Source organism: Ranitomeya variabilis, chromosome 2, assembly GCF_051348905.1.
Source record: "Ranitomeya variabilis isolate aRanVar5 chromosome 2, aRanVar5.hap1, whole genome shotgun sequence".
NCBI lineage: Eukaryota > Metazoa > Chordata > Amphibia > Anura > Dendrobatidae > Ranitomeya > Ranitomeya variabilis.
In genome coordinates, this window is record NC_135233.1 from 635,837,429 (window position 1) to 635,859,112 (window position 21,684).

Here is a 21,684-nt window from a genome sequence, read left to right on the forward strand (position 1 = left end):
GCAGATCCGCAAAAAAGAAGTGACATGCTACTTCTTTTAATCCGCAGCGTTTCACTGAATTTTCCGCACCATTAGCACAGCATTTTTTTTTTTTTACCATTGATTTACATTGTACTGTAAATCACTTGCGGATCTGCAGCGCTTCTGCACCGCAAAAAATGCTGCGGATCCGCAGAAAATCCGCAACGTGTGCACATACCCTTAAAAATTCCTAACAAAAAAAAATTTTGGTTTCAAAATTGTGCTGATGTAAAGTATACGTGGGAAATGCTACATTAAATGGGAGTATACTCGGGACTACAGAACAGGAGAAGGACTTGGGTATTCTGGTTACAAGTAAGCTGAGCAGCAGTACTCAATGTCAAGCAGCAGCATTTTAGAATGTATAAAAACAGAGATAAAATCCCACGATCTCAACGTATTATTAACCCTTTATAAATCACTGGTGAGGCCACAACTAGAATATGGGATCCAGTTTTGGGCTCGACATTTTAATTCAGAAGTTAGAATCAGTTCAACGACTGGCAACTAGATTATTACAAGGGATGGAAGGCCTCATGAGGAGAGGTTGGAAAAGTTGGGCTTCTTTAGCTTAGAAAAGAACACTGACACATTACTTGTTCCTTCCAACGACCGTGCTGAGGACTAGGGTGCACTCATTACGGGTGGAAGAAAGGCGATTGCGACAGCTAAACAAGAAAGGGTTCTTTACAGATAGAGCAGTCAGACTGTGGAATGTCCTACCACAGAAGGTAGTAATGGCAGACACTATAACAGCTTTTAAAAAAAGGCTGGATGATATCCTTGATACACATAACATTGCGGGTTATAGCTAGATTAGTGACGAAATGTACAGTTGGTGGAGAAAGTTTGAACTTTGATGGATCTACGTTTTTCTTCAACCTGCCTAACTATGTAAGTATTTTGTGTGACATATCTCTATGATTTAAGGGCATGAAAATTCAAAGTGGGATTTTAACAATATGTCATGAGAAAACAACCACAATCACCGGGATCCACTGAAGCGTTCCAGAGTTATTACCTCAAAGGGACAGTGGTCAGAATTGTAAAAATTGGCCCGGTCATTAACATGCAAACCACCCTCGGAAGTAAAGGGGTTAAACACCCACAAGACATATTTCTTCAGCTCAGGTATCATTTTAATCAGTATAACAGCGCCAACCTGAAAGTGTCTGTAGCTTATTGAGGAAAATCCTGCTGACATGTTTGCTTTAAAGCAAACCTATCAGCAGGATTTTGCTCAGCAAACTACAGACATTGCCACGTTGCCGCCGGTATACTGATTAAAGTGATACATACCTGGGGTGAAGAAATACGTTTTGTGGTTCTTGTGTAATCAGCGCTAGAAGTTTTCTGTTAATGAGATGTCCGTGCTCTGGGGCGGGACTGTAGACAGAGTCTTATCTTCCTGCGCTAAGCCAGAGAAACCAAGAAAAGACCTGCCCACAGGCCGCCCCGAAGCTAAAACCATGTTCCTCATCATAAAGATGGAGACAGCCTGTTTGTGCTTTGGGGAGGCATGTGGACAGTTCTTTCCTTGGTTTCTCTGGCCTAGAGCCAAAAGAGAAGACTGTGCCTACAGTCCTACCCCGAACATCTCATTAACTGAAAACATCTAAAAGGTACCTTCACACTAAGCGACTTTGCAGCGAGAACGACGACGATCCGTGACGTTGCAGCGTCCTGGATAGCGATCTCGTTGTGTTTGACACGCAGCAGCGATCTGGATCCCGCTGTGATATCGCTGGTCGGAGCTAGAAGTCCAGAACTTTATTTTGTCGCTGATCACCCGCTGTCCATCGCTGGATCGGCGTGTGTGATGCCAATCCAGCGATGTGTTCACTTGTAACCAGGCTAAAAATCGGGTTACTAAGCGCAGGGCCGCGCCTAGTAACCAGATATTTACCCTGGTTACCATTGTAAAAGTAAAAAAAAAAAAAAAACAGTACATACTCACATTCTGATGTCTGTGACGTCACCGCTGTGCTCTGCTTTACTGCCGGCGCTGACACATTCAGTGCAGGAAGCTCTGAGCAGCAGCGCGTAACCCTGTGGACGCCGGGGGACATGACAGACATCAGAATGTGAGTATGTACTGTTTTTTTTTTTTTTACTTTTACAATGGTAACCAGGGTAAACATCGGGTTACTAAGCGCGGCCCTGCACTTAGTAACCCGATGTTTACCCTGGTTACCCGGGTGCTGCAGGGGGACTTCAGCATTGTTGAAGACAGTTTCAACGATGCCGAAGTCGTTCCCTTGATCGTTGGTCGCTGGAGAGAGCTGTCTGTGTGACAGCTCCCCAGCGACCACACAACGACTTACCAACGATCACGGCCAGGTCGTATCGCTGGTCGTGATCGTTGGTAAGTCGTTTAGTGTAACGGTACCTTAACACTGATTACACAAGAACAACAAGACAGATTAAAATGGTACCTGGGGTGAAGTAATCAGTATAAAAGTGGCAACATGACAATGTCTGTAGTTTACTTAGCATAATCTGGCTAACAGGTTGGCTTTAAGACACCTCCAGAAAGTGCCACTGACACTTCAATTACAATTATGTATAATAGTTTCTTTTATGCCTTAAAAATAGAAGTTTTACTTGATAAAACCTTAATAATCCTCCAAATATTTGTTTAAATAAACAATTCTACTATTTATACAGATTATTCAATCCATGATACAAAGGTCAAGGTTACCAATGCAAATACATGCTTACCTCATCGGCAGCTTTAATAATATATTCTGCAATTTTAGGGTCAAGGCCGTAATCCTTATTTACTTCTGCTGCTGCTTTTTTTAAGATTCCAAATGCTCTAATGACTGGTAGCTAAAATTAAGAGGAAAGAAAATTGAAATCAAAATTATTTTTATACCGGCTATTAACTGCACCTCTCACTGTGCAATGGTTTACTCATTTGGATACAACCCAGTAAGTCTAGCAATTGAATAATTATACGTTACGGAGTCTCAGTAACCCTTTACCAAACTTTGGCAGCTACTTAAAGGGATTGTCGCACAAACAAAGTGCATTTTAACCCCTTAACGACCGCTGACACGCCTTATAACTACGGCAGTTAAGGAGCCTAAGGCTACTTTCACACTAGCGTCGTGCACTGCACGTCGCTATGCGTTGTTTTGGAGAAAAAACGCATCCTGCAAAAGTGCTTGCAGGATGCGTTTTTTCTCCATAGACTTTTATTAACGACGCAGTGCGACACATTGCCACACGTCGCAACCGTCGTGCAACGGTTCCGTCGTGTTGCGTCGGACCGTCGCCACCAAAAAATGTTGCTTGTAACGTTTTTTGGTGTGTCGCTTCCGTCTTTTCCAACCGCGCGTGCGCGGCCGGAACTCCGCCCCCGCCTCCCCGCACCTCACAATCGGGCAGCGGATGCGCTGGAAAAACAGCATCCGCTGCCCCCGTTGTGCGGTGCTTCCACAGCTAGCGTCGGTGCGCCGCCACGTCGCATAGTGACGTGCAGCGCACGACGCTAGTGTGAAAGTAGCATTCCTCAGCGCTGCTTTTTAACAGCGTGGAGAAAGAAGGGTATAGCGCCCCCCTGCGCTGGAAAATCCCCGGAGTCTCGGCTATTGGGGGTAGCTGAGTCCCCGGAGAACAATATTCAGGTCGGTTTTTACCGTCCCCAGCCTCGTGATCGCCGTTATTCACTGAATAACAGCGATGGCAAAAAAAAATATCAGATTTCTCATTCATTGCTCTCTCCTCTGATATATTCCAGCATACCAGAGGAGAGAAATGGGGTCCCCCGAGCTCCCCTGGTACCTCCGCCGTCCCTGGACCCTCTGGCTCTGTCCCCTGGCCCTCAGTGCCTTCTTTCTTGAAGAAAATAGTGGGCGTATGCGGAGTGCGCCCGCCGAGATCTGCCAGCTGGTACCGAGCAACAATAGATTTTGCTTATTGGTTCATTTTGATCACTGTGATAGACCATATCACAGTTATAAAAAATAAATAGTAAATCAAACCCCCTTTGTCACCCCCTTAGTTAGGTAAAAATAATAAAATAAAATAAATGTATTTTTTGTCATTCTTTGCAGCTAGGGTTGGGATTACGGTTGTGGTGCTGGAGTTATGGTTGTGGTGTTGGGGTTACGGTTGTGGTGTTGGGGTTACGGTTAGGTGTAGGGCTGTGTTATGGCTGGAGTTAGAATTGGGGGTTTCCACTCTTTAGGTACATCAGGGGGTCCCCAAACATGACATGGAGCCCGCCATTGATTCCAGCAAATTTTGCATTCAAAAAGTCAAATGGTGCTCCCTCACTCTTGAGCCCTTCCATGCGCCCAAACAGGCTTTCCCCCATATAAGGGGTATTGGCATACTCAGGAGAAATTGCACAGCAAATTTTGTTGTCCATTTTCTCCTTTTACCCTTGTGAAAATAAAAAAAGGTTGGGTCTAAAGTAAATTTTTAGTGAAAAGAAAAAATGTTCATTTTTTCCTCTACACATTGCTTTAGTTTTCGTGAAGCACCTGAAGGGTTAATAAAGGGTGAATCAATCGGCTGATCCCGGCGGCGGCATGTTCGCGGCGGTGTTCCGCTGGTGGTACCGCACAAGAGGCTGCATACGGCGTATACAGTGTGTGTGTTGCGTATAGCATATACAGTGTGTGTGTGTGTGTGTGTGTGTGTGTGTGTGTGTCCCTAGTGGTACCGCGCAAGAGGCTGGCACCACCAGCAGTTTCCATATTGAGACACCCATCACTTGGGTGTCCCAATATGGCTGCCGGTGAACTTCCGGTGCTTGGAATTCTGGGATCTGGACATATTTAGATGGAACAGGATGTGAAGACATTACAAGGTAAGTATATATTAATATATGGAAATGTTTGTGTGGGATATCAGGAACTTTGTTGAAATGCACTAGTAGGTAAATTTAACCTTATGGTGAAGATTTGGGAAAAAGTGACATGTTCTCGAAGTCATGTAATAGCACATCATGTGCTCGGTGCCGGTGTATTGAACAGATTCAAGAACTGAGCAAAGAACAAAGATGGGAGAGGCTGGCGTGTTACCCATCTGGCACCTTCCTGCAATAGCAGCAACCGCACCTTACAAAGACAGTTACACTTTAGGAGGTTCTCAGATAAATGTGCTAAAATAATCAGCGTCCTGTCAGGCATAGTGAATGTGCATTCCTCCGATCAGTTAACCTGACAGGACATGGAGGAGTGGAGCTGGACTGAACAGAGGAATGCACATTCACTATGCCTGACAGGACACTGCTCATGCTTCCTGAAATCTAGGACAGTGTAAGATTGATGGTAGCTGCCAACTTGGAATCCTGACAGAGTGCACTAGATAAAGCATACCTGTTTGCTAAATGAAAGTATTTATAAAACTGTTTAATATTTAAATGTGATTTATTTTAGCCCATAGAGAACCCCTTTTGCCACTTAAATGTTGCTTTCAATAACTGCAGACTTGTGAATTCTCATAGCGCACAATGTCAAGATTCTCAGATGCCAGAAGTCATGTGACTGCAATTATGCAATTTGCTTACTTTCGAACACATTACTACACCGTGTTCCAAATTATTATGCAAATTGGATTTAAGTGTCATAAAGATTTAATTGTTTTGTTTCTCAAATAAACTCGTGGATGGTATTGTGTCTCAGGGCTCAATGGATCACTGAAATCAATCTTAAACACATGTGATAATTAGTTTTCCAGGTGATTCTAACTAAAGGAAAACTACTTAAAAATGATGTTCCACATTATTAAGCAGGCCACAGTTTTCAAGTAACATGGGAAAGGAAAAGGATCTCTCTGCTGCCGAAAAGCATCAAATAGTGCAATGCCTTGGTCAAGGGCTGAAAACATTAGATATTTCACGAAAACTTACGAGTGATCATCATACTGTGAAGAGATTTGTGACTGAAACAGAGCACAGACAGATTTCATGCAGATAAAGGCACAATGAGGAAGGTTTCTGCCAAATTCATTGGATTAAGACAGCAGCTGCCAAAATACCATTACAAAGCAGCAAACAGATATTTGAAGCTGCTGGTGCCTCTGGAGTCCCTCGGACCTCAAGGTGTAGGATCCTTCAAAGGCATGTGGTGCATAAACCTACTATTCGGCCACCTTAAACAGCCTTGTTTACTGATGAGTGTCGAGCAACCCTGGATGGTCCAGATGGATGGAGTAGTGGATGGTTGGTGGATGGCCACCATGTCGCAACAAGGCTGCGACGTCAGCAAGGAGGTGGAGGAGTCATGTTTTGGGCCAGAATCATGGGGAAACAGCTGGTAGGGCCCTTTAAGGTTCCTGAAGGTGTGAAAATGACCTCTGCAAAGTATATAGAGTTTCTGACTGACAACTTTCTTCCATGGTATAAAAAGCAGAAAAGTGCCTTCAGGAGCAAAAATCATCTTCATGTATGACAATGCACCATCTCATGCTGCAAATAATACCTCTGAGTCATTGGCTGCTATGGGCATAAAAGGAGATAAACTCATGGTGTGGCCACCATCTTCCCCTGACCTCAACCCTATAGAGAACCTTTGGAGTATCAACAAGCAAAATATCTATGAGGGTGGGAGGCAGTTCGCATCAAAACAGCAGCTCTGGGAGGCTATTCTGACTTCATGCAAAGAAATACAAGCAGAAACTCTCCATAAACTCACAAGTTCAATGGATACAAGAATTGTGAAGGTGATATCAAAGAAGGGTCCTATGTTAACATGTAACTTGGCCTGCTAGGATGTTTTGCAGTGAAATAGCTTTTTTGTTCAGTGAATGTGACCTCCTAATGCTGCAAATTCCACAAATGAGCATTTTCAGTTCTTTAAAACATACAGTATCAAATGTTTAGAAATTCTACTGTGCATAATAATTTGGAACAGTGCATTTTGAGTTTTTATTCATTTTGGAGATTATACTATTATCATTGGGAGGTTTCTTCAATAAAATTCGATGTATACTCTAATGGGTGATGACTTATTAGACTAATTGTCATTTGCACCGACCATTTAGGAAAATCCGAGAAAAATATAATTTGCATAATAATTTGGAACATTGTGTACTAGAAGTGTCATGTGACTGCAATTATGCAATTTGCTTACTTCCGAACACATTACTACTAGAAGTGTCTGGCCTCGCTCAATTCACGTCTAGTGGGCACTTGACAGTCTGTATAAATCATGCTTCTTGCACCCACCTGCTCCCAATAGAGAATCCTGTACGTGCAGTGAGAATTCACATAGAATGACTGCAGACGTTAACCCCAAGGCTAACTCTTTTAAGGGTCTCAGAAAGTAGCGAGACACAAACCAAAATATTTCCCCCCTCCCCCCTCGCAATTCCACTGAAATTATTTCCCAAGATACCTTATAGTAACAAAGTATGTCATTCAAAACTACTACTCGTCCTGCAAAAACAAGCACTCATATGGGCAGGTCAGCAGAAAAACAAAAAGTTATGTCTTTTGAAACTACAAGGGGTCTAAGGGGTAACGTTTCTCCTTATGGAGCGTGACATACCAGCTGGCTTGTCAAGGTAAGGAGGCTTATTCGCTGTGCAATGCTCCTCTGGGAAATTAAATATGCAAAGTGCCTCTTCTGAGAAAAAGAGGACTTAACTCTATAGCGCCACCTGTTGGAAGTAGCGATCCTACAGGTCACAATCAACCCTTTAACGAGTCGTGCAATATGACTTAGGATAAATGCCAAATCAGTATCTCAATTTGCAGACACGGTGTTTCAAGCTGTTGGCCCTCGTCAGTGCGAAACATGAGAACTGATTTGGCTAGGTGAGAGGCTCTGGACTGGGGTCAAAGGGTTAACATTTCTCCTTATGGAGAGTGACATACCAGCTGGCTTGTCAAGGTAAGGAAACTAACAGGAAAACTGGAGACTAAAAAATGAAAAATTGCCCAGTCATGAAGGAATTAACCGCATAGAAGGTGCATAATTTTACTTTTGCTACTTACTGGCATTCGCTCAGTCACACCTCCGATTTTGAAGTTCATTGTTGAACGAACAGTTTGAGCTCCATAATATTTGTCGTTGGGGACTTTCAATTCACCGAAAGTGTCAGCTTCAATTCTATATGTATCAGAACTGGCCTGCAATGATAAAATATGAAATGTGAAATACGCGCACAGATGAGTCAATCTGCAGTGCGGCCACTGCACAGAGTCTGGCGACCGGGAGGACGGCATTAACTTTATTTCTCCGGCTTTAAGTCATAAGGGCGTGGCTTCAATCACCGCTCAGCCCAAATTTTTGTCCAGCAGCATGAGATCAACGTATGAAGTTTGGATGCGCAGTTCATATCTCTTTTTCTTCTCTGGCATTTGCAGCGGAAACCCACACTAAGATGGAAGAACATACAAACTCCTTGCAGATGTTGCCTTTGGTGAGACCCAGGACCCCAGTGCTGCAAAGCAATAGTGTTAACCACTGAGCCACCGTACTACTGGCAATATGATTACTCAGAGATGCAAAACATGCATAGTTATGGGGTAGAGGGGGATTATTTATATGGGAAGAGTAAATTTGTCACCAGTTACTGTGGCACATAATGTTTTCATTTTTGGTTTATCGAACTGTATGAGGGCTTGTTTTTTGCAATGTAAACTGACATTTTTATTGATACCAATTTGAGGGGGTTTCAAGGTTTTGATCACTTCTTACTAAATTATTTTTGAGTGGCCAAAGAATCCCACTTCTGGCATTTGTGGGTGTATTTTCCTGCGGAGATACCACGTGTGTATTTGTGTCTTTATTTTAAACTAGATGGTAGCCCGATTCTAACGCATCGGGTATTCTAGAATATGTATGTAGTTTATTTATGAAGATTTTAGAATAATACATTGAATACACAGGATTCGGCTGGCCGCGACCAAATAGCGAAGCGTGGTTCAAATCCCGCGCCAATTCGCAGCCGGACTGCGCCTGTCGCTGATTGTTCGCGGCCGGCCATGTAGCATATAAGAGCCCACATAGTAAATAGCACAGCCACATAGTATACTGCACAGCCACGTAGTATATTGCACAGCCACGTAGTATATTGTACAGCCCACGTAGTATATTGCACAGCCCACGTAGTATATTGCACAGCCACATAGTATATAGCACAGCCCATGAAGTATATAGCACAGCCACGAAGTATATAAAACAGCCCACGGAGTATATAGCACAGCCACGTAGTATATAGCACAGCCTACGGAGTGTATACCAGCCCACATAGCATATAAAACAGCCACATCGTTTATAACAGCCCACGTAGCGTATGACACAGGCCACGTAGCGTATAACACAGCCCACGTAGCGTATAACACAGCCCACGTAGTGTATAACACAGCACACGTAGTGTATAACACAGCACACGTAGTGTATAACACAGCACACGTAGTGTATAACACAGCACACGTAGTGTATAACACAGCACACGTAGTGTATAACACAGCACACGTAGTGTATAACACAGCCCACGCAGTACATTGCACAGCCCATGTAGTACACTGCACAGCCCACGTAGTATATTGCACAGCCCACGTAGTATATTGCACAGCCCACGTAGTATATTGCACAGCCCACGTAGTACATTGCACAGCCCACGTAGTATATTGCACAGCCCACGAAGTATATTGCACAGCCCACGAAGTATATTGCACAGCCACGTAATATATTGCCCAGTCCATGTAGTATATTGCACAGCCACGCAGTATATAGCACAGCCCACATAGTATATTGCACAGCCCACGCAGTATATAGCAATGTGGACATCATACCCGTTAAAAAAAAAAAAGAATTAAAACAAATAATAGTTATATACTCACCTTTCGTTGGCCCCCGGATGCAGGCGAAGCGGTTACCGATGCTCCTCGCGCGCTCCGGTCCCAAGAGTGCATTGCGGTCTCGAGAGATGATGACATAGCGGTCTCGTGAGACCGCTACGTCATCATCTCGCGAGACCGCAATGCATGGAGCGGTCACCGGAGCGTTGCGAGGAGCGGGAAAGGTCTGTTCCTGATCCGGGGGCCGACAGACGGTGAGTATATAACGATTTTTAATTTTTTTTTATTATTTTTAACATTAGATCTTTTGATGCCGCATAGGCAGCATCAATAGTAAAAGTTGGTCACACAGGGTTAATAGCAGCGGTAATGGAGTGCGTTACACCGCGGCATAGCGCAGTCCGTTACCGCTGCCATTAACCCTGTGTGAGCGCTGAGTGGAGGGGAGTATGGAGCGGGCACTCACTGCGGGGAGTAAGGGGCGGCCATTTTGCCACCGGACTGTGTCGGTCGCTGATTGGTCGTGGCTGTTTTGCCGCGACCAATCAGCGACTTGGATTTCCATGACAGACAGAGGCCGCGACCAATGAATATCCGTGACAGACGGAAGTGACCTTTAGACAATTATATAGTAGATGGAGAAGGGTACAGAGGCTGATTTGGACTTTTATATTTTTCTTTTACTACATATTTTTAAACTTTTTAAAAAAATATATTTTTTTACTGTATTTGTTGGTCCTTATAGGGAACTTTAACCTGCGGTTGGCTCCTCTCTTGTACTATATACAGCAATATCATATTATAGCTGGGTATAGCAAAATCCCAGTCTGTGATGTACAGTCAAGACAGGCAGCAAATCTGTGGCTATCAAGAAAACCCATCAGCACCCCACTATTATAGGAGGGGAGTGATTGGCAATTAGACAAACGCCACCCCCAGGACCCCGCGCTGTAAATGCCACTGTTAAGTGCCTGTCAATCAACAACAGGTTAACGGCAGGAGGAGCTAAAGGCAGATGATGGCTGAATAACACAGCAATCAGCTGACAGGAAAGAGTTTGGCTCAGTTCCTTCATCAAAGACTGAGATGAAACCGATCATACTGACGTCAAATTTCAGTAAGGGGTTACGGTGGGGCTCAGTAATTTTTTTTTTTTTTTTTATACAATACATATCTGCCCTGATATACTTCTGCCACAGAGCTTCAGTGGACATTTTCACATGTGATTGCCACAAAAGGGCCAGGGAATGCAAATATACAGTACACATAATTTTTATTCACTATTAGGCTAAGTTCACACTGGGTGTTTCTGCAGTTTTTTTTGTGCAAATTTTCAGCTGCGTTTTACACTACCAGCACAGTATGATATTTCAGAAGTCTCTCACACAGCTTGTTTTTTTTGTCATCAGGATTTTGTGCTTTGCATGGTTTTTTGCACAATGGAGCATGTCACTTTTCAGCGTTTATCACCTATTGAAAAGAATAGGTGGTTAAAAAAAAAACACTGAAAAAAATGCAGGAATCAGGTTTTGCTGCGTTCTTTGTGCCAAAACCTGATTCTATAGAGAAGGATTTTCTTTGTTCAACACTAAACGTTATCAACATGCACAAGAGACAAATCTAGCATGAAAAAAACGCAGCAAATAATGCAAGGAAAACCAAGGATAACCTGCATTTTTCTGGAGCTTATTTCCTGCAAAGAGATCAAGTTTTGCTGCAGAAAAAAAACCCTAGTGTGAACATAGTTGTTTAACTTGTTTTGCATAATAGTATGGTTTTCTAAGAATTTGCTGTGGAGATTTTACACAACACATCCTCTAAATATTAACCTTCCCCATCAATGATTCCATTAAACTAAACAATGTGATGAGGCGGTACCAGAAAAGTACTAACACTACTCACAGTGCTAAAAAAGAAGTGGTGCATGACTTCTTTAAGGGGGAATGCCTCTTTGTAGTCATTCAAAAACTCTAATAAAATGCTTCAGGAAGAAAAAAAAAAAGCTTAAAAGATCTGTGCACACAGTAAGGGTATGTGCACACGTTCAGGAATTTTCGCTTTTTTTGCGTTTTTTCGCTATAAAATGTGATAAAAACTTATAAAAAACGCATTCATATGCATCCTATCATTTAGAATGCATTCTGCAATTTTTGTGCACATGATGCATTTTTTTCCGCGAATAAACGTAGTGCGATAAAAAAAGCAGCATGTTTGTTAATTTTGCGGATTTTTCGCGTTTTTCCCACTATTTAATGCATTGGGAAAAACCGCGTAAAAAAACGCGCAAAAAACGCATGCGGAGTTCTGGCAGAAATGTCCGTTTTTTGCCAGGATATTTCTGCAAGAAATCCTGACGTGTGCACATAGCCTAAGTTTTTGGCCAAAAACGCAATGGCATCCTTATGCAAGCTAATTCAATAACAGTCCTGAAGTGTTGTGCACATGATCAGTAAATTTCCGTGTGTATTTGCACTGTGTTTTTTTCTGCAGCATGTCAATTCTTTTTGCATTTCTGCACACATTAACTTCAATTGAGTCAGTCAAATCAGCAGCAAAAATACAGGTATAAAAATGTTTGCGGATTTGCTGAGTTTTTGTTTTGCGTTTTACCAGCTTCCTATCGTGTTTCCCACGCTGTCATCTGTGTGAAACACCGACGCGGTGATTCTTATCGGCGGTAACGCTATCGCCGGTAAGACAGTCGGTCACAGCGCTGCGGGATCATGTTGGCAGATGTCAGCGTGACCCCGCAGCTGTGACTGTCACCCTCGGTAACACTACCGCCGATACTGTCGGTCACAGCTCCTCAGGCGTGGGCCGATGAGACTACTCCTCCCATCGGGCTATGTCTGCTGTCACTGATAACAGTGACAGCAGGTGCCGATGATAGGAGACATAGTCTCATCTGCCGGCTCCTCTGCTCACAGTCTTTAAAAAAAAAAAAAAAAAAAAAGTTTCATGACGTTAATTGTTCTCAAAAAAATTGTTGGCGTTTTCTGTATCCCAAATCTGTGTGTACCTAGCATAAAGATGACAGACTTAGGGTACTGTCTCACAGTGGCACTTTTGTCGCTACGACGGTACGATCCGTGACGTTCCAGCGATATCCATACGATATCGCTGTGTCTGACACGCAGCAGCGATCAGGGACCCTGCTGAGAATCGTACGTCGTAGCAGATCGTTTGGAACTTTATTTCGTCGCTGGATCTCCCGCTGTCATCGCTGGATCGTTGTGTGTGACAGCGATCCAGCGATGCGTTCCCTTGTAACCAGGGTAAACATCGGGTTACTAAGCGCAGGGCCGCGCTTAGTAACCCGATGTTTACCCTGGTTACCAGCGTAAAAGTAAAAAAAAACAAAAAACGTACATACTCACATTCCGGTGTCCGTCAGGTCCCTTGCCGTCTGCTTCCCGCTCTGACTGACTCCCGGCCGTAAGGCAGTACAGAGCACAGCGGTGACGTCACCGCTGTGATCTGCTTTCACTTTACGGCGGCACTCAGTCAGAGCGGGAAGCAGACGGCAAGGGACCTGACGGACACCGGATTGTGAGTATGTACTGTTTTTTTTTTTACTTTTACGATGGTAACTAGGGTAAACATCGGGTTACTAAGCGCGGCCCTGCGCTTAGTAACCCGATGTTTACCCTGGTTACCCGGGGCCTTCGGCATCGTTGGTCGCTGGAGAGCGGTCTGTGTGACAGCTCCCCAGCGACCACACAACGACTTACCAACGATCACGGCCAGGTCGTATCGCTGGTCGTGATCGTTGGAAAGTTGCAGAGTGTGACAGTACCCTTAGGTTCTCTGAGACAATTTAGAACAGATGTAGATCATAAAGGGACAGATCGTATTAGACACGTACTACTGCTCTGGTTATATGTACAAAAACTACATAAGAAAAAAATCTGACTGTGGCCTTGCCTGTATTCTGCCGCTGTAAAACTTTGTGCACGTGGGCTGTTTATTAGAGCCAGATGATTTTTTCAGATGATCTTTGCTCTAGCAAACAATGAAAGTACACGGATTGCACAATTTGGTAATATTGCTAAGGAAAGTAAAACAGTATTAGGGTATGTGCACACGCTGCGGAACCGCAGCGTTTCCACAGCAGTTTCCCATAAGTTTACAGTACAATGTAAACCTATGGGAAACGAAATAAGCAGTGCACATGTTGCGGAAAAAAACTAGCGGAAACGCAGTGGTTTATTTTCCGCAGCATGTCAATTGTTTGTGCGGATTCCGCTGCGGGTTTCCACCTGCTCCAATAGAAATCTGCAGGTGAAAAACCGCAGAGGAAACCGCACTAAAAACCACGATAAATCCACAGTAAAAAACGCAGCGGTTTTGCACTGCGGATTTATCAAATCCGCTGCGGAAAATTCCGCAGCGGAATCCGCAGCGTGGGCACATGGCCTTAGCAGCAAAGTTTGAGAAGGATTAAATGGCTAAAGATTGCTGGATCTAATGAGGCATTAAAGAAGAAAGTTTTATAAAATGAGGTTTATGCTGTTTTCGCATGTCAGAGGCTCTCCAAATGTGACATGGCATTCACAATCTATTCCAGACAAATAGCGCTCTTTCCTAACTTTGCCATGTGCCCAAACAGAAGTTTTTGACAACATAAAGGGGATCATCCCATTCGGGAGAATTTGCGTAACAAATGATGAGGTCCGTTTACGTCTATTATGCATTGTGAACATTACAAATTTGGGCTAAAACAACATTTTTGTGAGGAATAAATAAGGAAAATTTTCAATACGATGACCTAATGTTATCAAATTCTATGTAGTACTTGTGGGTTCAAAATGTTCACTATACCCCTGGATAAAATCCTTGAGGGGTGTAGTTTCCAAAATGTGGTAACTTGTTTTTTTTTTCCATTTAGGTACATCAGGAGCTCTCCAAATGTAACATGGGGCCAGCAGACCATTCCATCAAAGCCTGCATTCCAAAACATCAATCCTTCTCTTCCAAGCCCTGTCGTGCCTTCAAACGGTACTTTTCCCCCACATATAGGGTATCCGCGTACTCAGGAGAAATTGCACAACAAATTTTAAGGTCCATTTTCTCATATTACCCTTGTGAAAATAAAAAATTAGGGGCTAAAATAAATTGTTGTGAAAAGTTAATGCTCATTTTTTCCTTCCACATTGCTTCGATCCTGTGAAGCACATGAAGGGTTAATAAAAATCTTGAATGTGGTTTTGAGGACTTTGAGGGGTGTAGTGTCACTTTTGGGTATTTTCTTTCATGCAGGCTGTCATGAACCGGGTTTGTTTGGTCGCCCAAGTTCTTTTCTGAAGGGGATTTATCTATATCCCACTTCCGAGTTCCGGTTTGGAACTTGCAGCCCTCTGACACCCCCCTTTACCTTCAGGTCAGACAGGGAACTGCACCTAAGATAATTAGTCGCCAGAAAGGCTGCCTGCGATGTACTGGCTATTGGGAACACATTGCAGTGAAGGTGATATAATTATTCCCAGCTGTAGCCAAGCAATACACTTATAAACCCCGTTCCGTCGCTGCCAGCTTTACCCAACAAGCTCAGTATGGTCTGCTGCCACCAGCTCCTATTCCTTAATTAATAACGGGTCAGGAAACAATCCAATTAGTAGCGTAATTTAATTCAAAGGATGTGAAAGTACGTTATAGAGCAAGGAGAAACGAAGCTAGTAATTTTATATATTTTACTCCAAAAGGTAGGCAGTGTTTACAAAAGTATAAAAAATATTATAACATGAGACAAGTATCATATGTACAGACAATTGCAAAATAAAAAGGGATTAAAGGAAGAAAATAGACTGAGTTCTTCAAATTATGGCTGACCATGCGTATGGGGAGGAGGGGGGCATATGTCCCAATGAATCACAGAGTGTCTCTCAGCTAGTTCCCTGGACAAAAGCTAGTGAAAAATGAGCTCCCACTCACTTATACCCCCTGGTCGTGACATCACTGAGTGGGCGGAGCTATGGACTCCACTTCAAAGAGACGCAGAACTTTATGAACCACTTCCCGACCTGTGACACAGCGTATGCGTCATGAAAGTCGGTGCCAATCCGACCTGTGACGCATATGCTGTGTCTCAGAATGATCGCGTCCCTGCAGATCGGGTGAAAGCGTTAACTCCAATTTCACCCGATCTGCAGGGACAGGGGGAGTGGTACTTCAGCCCAGGGGGGGGGTGGCTTCACCCCCCCCCCCCCCCCCGTGGCTACAATCGCTCTGATTGGCTGTTGAAAGAGAAACAGCCAGAGCGATTTGTAATATTTCACCTATGAAAACTGGTGAAATATTACAATCCAGCCATGGCCAATGCTGCAATATCATCGGCCATGGCTGAAAACCCTGATCTGCCCCCCGCCACCGATCTCCTCCCCGGTCCTCCGTCCTGTGCTCCGCTACCCTCCATCCGCCTGTCCGCTCCCCCGTCCTCCTGTTCGCTCCCTCCGTGCTCCGATTCCCCCCCCTCATACTTACCGAGCCTCCCAGTGTCCGTCTGTCTGCTCCATGGGCGCCGCCATCTTCCAAAATGGCGGGCGCATGCACAATGCGCGCGCCGAATCTGCCTGCCGGCAGATTCGTTCCAGGTACATTTTGATCACTGTGATAAAACCTATCACAGTGATCAAAATAAAAAAAAATAGTAAATGAACCCCCCCTTTATCACCCCCATAGGTAGGGACAATAATGAAATAAAGAAAATATATTTACATTTATTTTTCCACTAGGGTTAGGGTTAGAATAAGGGTTAGAATTAGGCTATGTGCACACGGTGCGGATTTGGCTGCGGATCCACGGCGGATTGGCCGCTGCGGATTCGTAGCAGTTTTCCATTACAGTACCATGTAAACTTTTGGAAAACCAAATCCGCTGTGCCCATGGTGCGGAAAATACAGCGCGGCAACGCTGCATTGTATTTTCCGCAGCATGTCAATTCTTTGTGCGGATTCCGCAGCGTTTTACACCTGTTCCGCAATAGGAATCCGCAGGTGAAATCCGCACAAAAAACACTGGAAATGGCTAGAGTTGGGATTAGGGTTAGGGGTGTGTTAGAGTTAGTGTTGGAGTTAGAATTGAGGGGTTTCCACTGTTTAGGCACATCAGGGGTCTCCAAACGCAACATGGCGCCACCATTGATTCCAGCCAATCTTGCGTTCAAAAAGTCAAATGGTGCTCCCTCCCTTCCGAGCCCTGACGTGCGCCCAAACAGTGGTTTACCACACATATGGGGTACCAGCATACTCAGGACAAACTGGGCAACAACTATTGGGGTCCAATTTCTCTTGCGAAAATAAAAAATTGCTTGCTAAAAGCATAATTTTTGAGGAAATAAAAATGATTTTTTTATTTTCACGGATCTGCGTTATAAACTTCTGTGAAGCACTTGGGGGTTCAAAGTGCTCACCACACATCTAGATAAGTTCCTTGGGGGTCTAGTTTCCAAAATGGGGTCACTTGTGGGGTTTTCTACTGTTTAGGCACATCAGGGGCTCTGCAAATGCAACGTGACGCCGCAGACCATTCCATCAAAGTCTGCATTTCAAAACGTCACTACTTCCCTTCCGAGCCCCGACGTGTGCCCAAGCAGTGGTTTACCACACATATGGGGTATCAATGTACTCAGGATAAACTGGGCAACAAATATTGGGGTCCACTTCTCCTGTTACCCTTGTGAAAATAAAAAATTGCTTACTAAAACATAATTTTTGAGGAGAGAAAACTGATTTTTTATTTTCACGGCTCTGCATTGTAAACTTCTGTGAAGCACTTGTGGGTTTAAAGTGCTCACCACATATCTAGATAAATTCCTTGGGGGGTTTAGTTTCCAAAATGGGGTCACTTTTGGGGGGTTTCTACTGTTTAGGCACATCAGAGGCTCTGCAAACGCAAAGTGACGCCTGCAGACCATTCCATCAAAGTCTGCATTTCAAAACGTCACTACTTCCCTTCCGAGCCCAGATGTGTGCCCAATCAGTGGTTTACCCCCACATGTGGGGTATCAGCGTACTCAGGACAAACTGGGCAACAAATATTGGGGTCCACTTCTCCTGTTACTCTTGTGAAAATAAAAGATTGAGGGCTAAAAAATAATTTTTCAGGAAAGAAAAATGATTTTTTATTTTCACGGCTCTGTGTTATAAACTTCTGTGAAGCACTTGAGGGTTTAAAGTGGTCACGGCACATCTAGATTAGTTCAATGGGAGGTCTAGTTACCAAAATAGGGTCACATGTGGGGGAGCTCCAATGTTTAGGCACACAGGGGCTCTGCATGGTGTCCGCTAACGATTGGAGCTAATTTTTCATTCAAAAAGTCAAATGGCGCTCCTTCCCTTCCGAGCCCTGCCGTGTGTCCAAACAGTGGTTTATCCCCACATGTAAGGTATCAGTGTACTCAGGAGAAATTGCCCAACACATTTTAGGATCCATTTTATCCTGTTGCCCATGTGAAAATGAAAAAAATTGAGGCTATAAGAATTTTTTTGTGAAAAAAAAGTACTTTTTCATGTTTACGGATCAATTTATGAAGTACCTGGGGGTTCAAAGTGCTCACTATGCATCTAGATAAGCTCCTTGGGGGGGTCTAGTCTTCAAAATGGGGTCACTTGTGGGGGAGCTCCAATGTTTAGGCACACAGGGGCTCTCCAAACGCGACATGGTGTCCGCTAAAGATTGGAGCCAATTTTTCATTGAAAAAGTCAAATGGCGCTCCTTCCCTTCCGAGCCCTGTCGTGCGCCCAAACAGTGGTTCCCACCCATATGGGGTATCGGTGTACTCAGGACAAATTGTACAATAACTTTTGGGGTCCAGTTTCTTTTTTTACCCTTGGGAAAATAAAAAAATTGTTGCTAAAAGATCATTTTTGTGACTAAAAAGTTAAATGTTCATTTTTTCCTTCCATGTTGCTTCTGCTGCTGTGAAGCACCTGAAGGGTTAATAAACTTTTTGAATGTGGCTTTGAGCACCTTGAGGGGTGCAGTTTTTAGAATGGTGTCACTTTTGGGTATTTTCAGCCATATAGACCCCTCAAACTGACTTCAAATGTGAGGTGGTCCCTAAAAAAAAACGTTTTGTAAATTTCGTTGTAAAAATGAGAAATCGCTGGTCAAATTTTAACCCTTATAACTTCCTAGCAAAAAAAAAATGTTGTTTCCAAAATTGTGCTGATGTAAAGTAGACATGTGGGTAATGTTATTTATTAACTATTCTGTGTCACATAACTCTCTCGTTTAACAGAATAAAAATTCAAAATTTGAAAATTGCGAAATTTTCAAAATTTTCACCAAATTTCCATTTTTTCACAAATAAACGCAAAAATTATCGTCCTAAATTTACTACTAACATGAAGCCCAATATGTCACGAAAAAACAATCTCAGAACCGCTAGGATCCGTTGAAGCGTTCCTGAGTTATTACTTCATAAAGGGACACTGGTCAGAATTGCAAAAAACGGCCAGGTCATTAAGGTCAAAATAGGCTGGGTCATGAAGGGGTTAAAACTCATATTCGTCCTAGCGTATGCTAGGAACCTCATAGAGTGGCGACTAGGCTTGAGCGAAACGGGTCGTTCATTTTCATAAGTCGCCGACTTTTGGCAAAGTCGGCGTCTCATGAGAGAGAGAGAGAGAGAGAGAGAGAGAGAGAGAGAGAGAGAGAGAGAGAGAGAGAGAGAGAGAGAGAGAGAGAGAGAGAGAGAGAGAGAGAGAGAGAGAGAGAGAGAGAGAGAGAGAGAGAGAGAGAGAGAGAGAGAAAAAAAAAAAAAAAAAAAAAAAAAAAAAAAAGAAAAACAAAATTCGTAATAATTTCCTTCATTGGATTTCGTGTTTCGGCCCGACTTTTCACGGTGGTCAGCCGATTTCACTTGACTCGACTTTTAAGACAGTCGGGTTTCACAAAACTCGACTTGACCCTAAAAAACTAAAGGTCGCTCAACCCTAGTGGCGACGAACATATGGAATGTCTTCTCATGAGGTTAGCTGCCATTTAAGTCTACACATGGGGTAGCTGGGTGCCCCGGATAAGTAGCAATCCGTTTCTACTAGGCGCTGCACTTAGAAAACGCACTGCTGTGTAGCCCTATTGTTGCACATCCCAAATATGTAAATTTCATATCTCTGTCACACCTGGGGTTGAATTATTCATCATGAGTAACTTTCACACAAATCACAAAAGCGCATAGCTGCAAACGAAAGAACTAGTTTTCTTGAGGGAGGGGGAACAGAGTCACACACTGGAGTTTCAAGTTACAGCTGTATTGTCAGCAGGGAGAAAGAGCTGGGAGGAAGGGGGTTGGAAAGCCCACAGTGTATGTCTGTACTCCGCTCTAATGGATGTAGCAAAGCTCAGTGTGCAGGATAATAGAGAATCAAATACATCATATTCCTGACACAGGCCCCCAAAGTCACTTCAAATCTGATGTGCTACCTTAAAAAAAAAAGTTATCTTGTAAATTTTGTTGGAAAAATGAGAAATTGCTGATCAACTTTTAACCCTTCTAACTTCTTTATAAAAAAAAAATTATGTTCTAAAAATTGTGCTGATGCAAAGTAGATGTGTGGGAAATGTTATTTATTAACTATTTTGTGTGACATCTCTCTGTTTTAAGGGCATAAGAATTAAACGTTTGAAAATTGTGTAATTTCCAACATTTTCACAAATAAAAATCATATTGAACAAATTTTACCACAATTTTGAAGTACAGTATGTCATTAAAAAAAAGTCTCAGAATCAGTGCGATAACGATGCAAAGTGACAGTGATCAAAATTGTAAAATTTGGCCTGGTCATGGAGGCCAAAATTGGCTTGGTCACAAGGGAGTTAAGGAAAATAGGAGAGTGGGAGAATTTTTTTTTCTTACTTGTCATCTGTGTGGTGTCCACATGCTCTCAATTTTGCACTCGGCAGTTATTAAACTTTTACAGGACCACTTCCAGTTACCCATCTTACAGAATTGACATCTATTCATAAAAATTAGGGGCCGTACAGATGGTTCGTATACAGTGCCTTGCGAAAGTATTCGGCCCCCTGGAACTTTTCAACTTTTTCCCACATACAGTTGAGGCAAAAAGTATTGAAATCCCTGAAATTCTGTCAGATAATACTCAGTTTCTTCCTGAAAATGATTGCAAACACAAATTCTTTGGTATAATTATCTTCATTTAATTTGTCTTAAATGAAAAAACACAAAGAGAATTGTCCTAAAGCCAAATTGGATATAATTCCATACCAAACATAAAAAAGGGGGTGGACAAAAGTATTGGCACTGTTCGAAAAATCATGTGATGCTTCTCTAATTTGTGTAATTAACAGCACGTGTAACTTACCTGTGGCACCTAAGAGGTGTTGGCAATAACTAAATCACACTTGCAGCCAGTTGACATGGATTAAAGTTGACTCAACCTCTGTCCTGTGTCCTTGTGTGTACCACATTGAGCGTGGAGAAAAGAAAGAAGACCAAAGAACTGGCTGAGGACTTGAGAAACCAAATTGTGAGGAAGCATGAGCAATCTCAAGGCTACAAGTCCATCTCCAAAGACCTGAATGTTCCTGTGTCTACCGTGTTCAGTGTCATCAAGAAGTTTAAAGCCCATGGCACTGTGGCTAACCTCCCTAGATGTGGACGGAAAAGAAAAATTTACAAGAGATTTCAACGCAAGATTGTGCGGATGTTGGATATAGAACCTCGACTAACATCCAAACAAGTTCAAGCTGCCCTGCAGTCCGAGGGTACAACAGTGTCAACCCGTACTATCCATCGGCGTCTGAATGAAAAGGGGCTGTATGGTAGGAGACTCAGGAAGACCTCACTTCTTACCCAGAGACATAAAAAAGCCAGGCTGGAGTTTGCCAAAACGTACCTGAAAAAGCCTAAAACGTTTTGGAAGAATGTTCTCTGG

General features: G+C 43.2%; 1 protein-coding gene across 1 annotated transcript in view; it reads right to left on the reverse strand.

Moving 5' to 3' along the window:
- Nucleotides 1-21,684, reverse strand: part of FH (fumarate hydratase) — a 132,627-nt gene that overhangs the window by 76,037 nt on the left and 34,906 nt on the right. Inside the window, exons 2-3 of the mRNA XM_077289095.1 lie at nt 7,976-8,110; nt 2,743-2,853 (exon numbers count right to left, since the gene is read on the reverse strand). Coding sequence (XP_077145210.1) covers nt 2,743-2,853; nt 7,976-8,110 — 246 coding nt within the window. The remainder of the gene's footprint in view (nt 1-2,742; nt 2,854-7,975; nt 8,111-21,684) is intronic.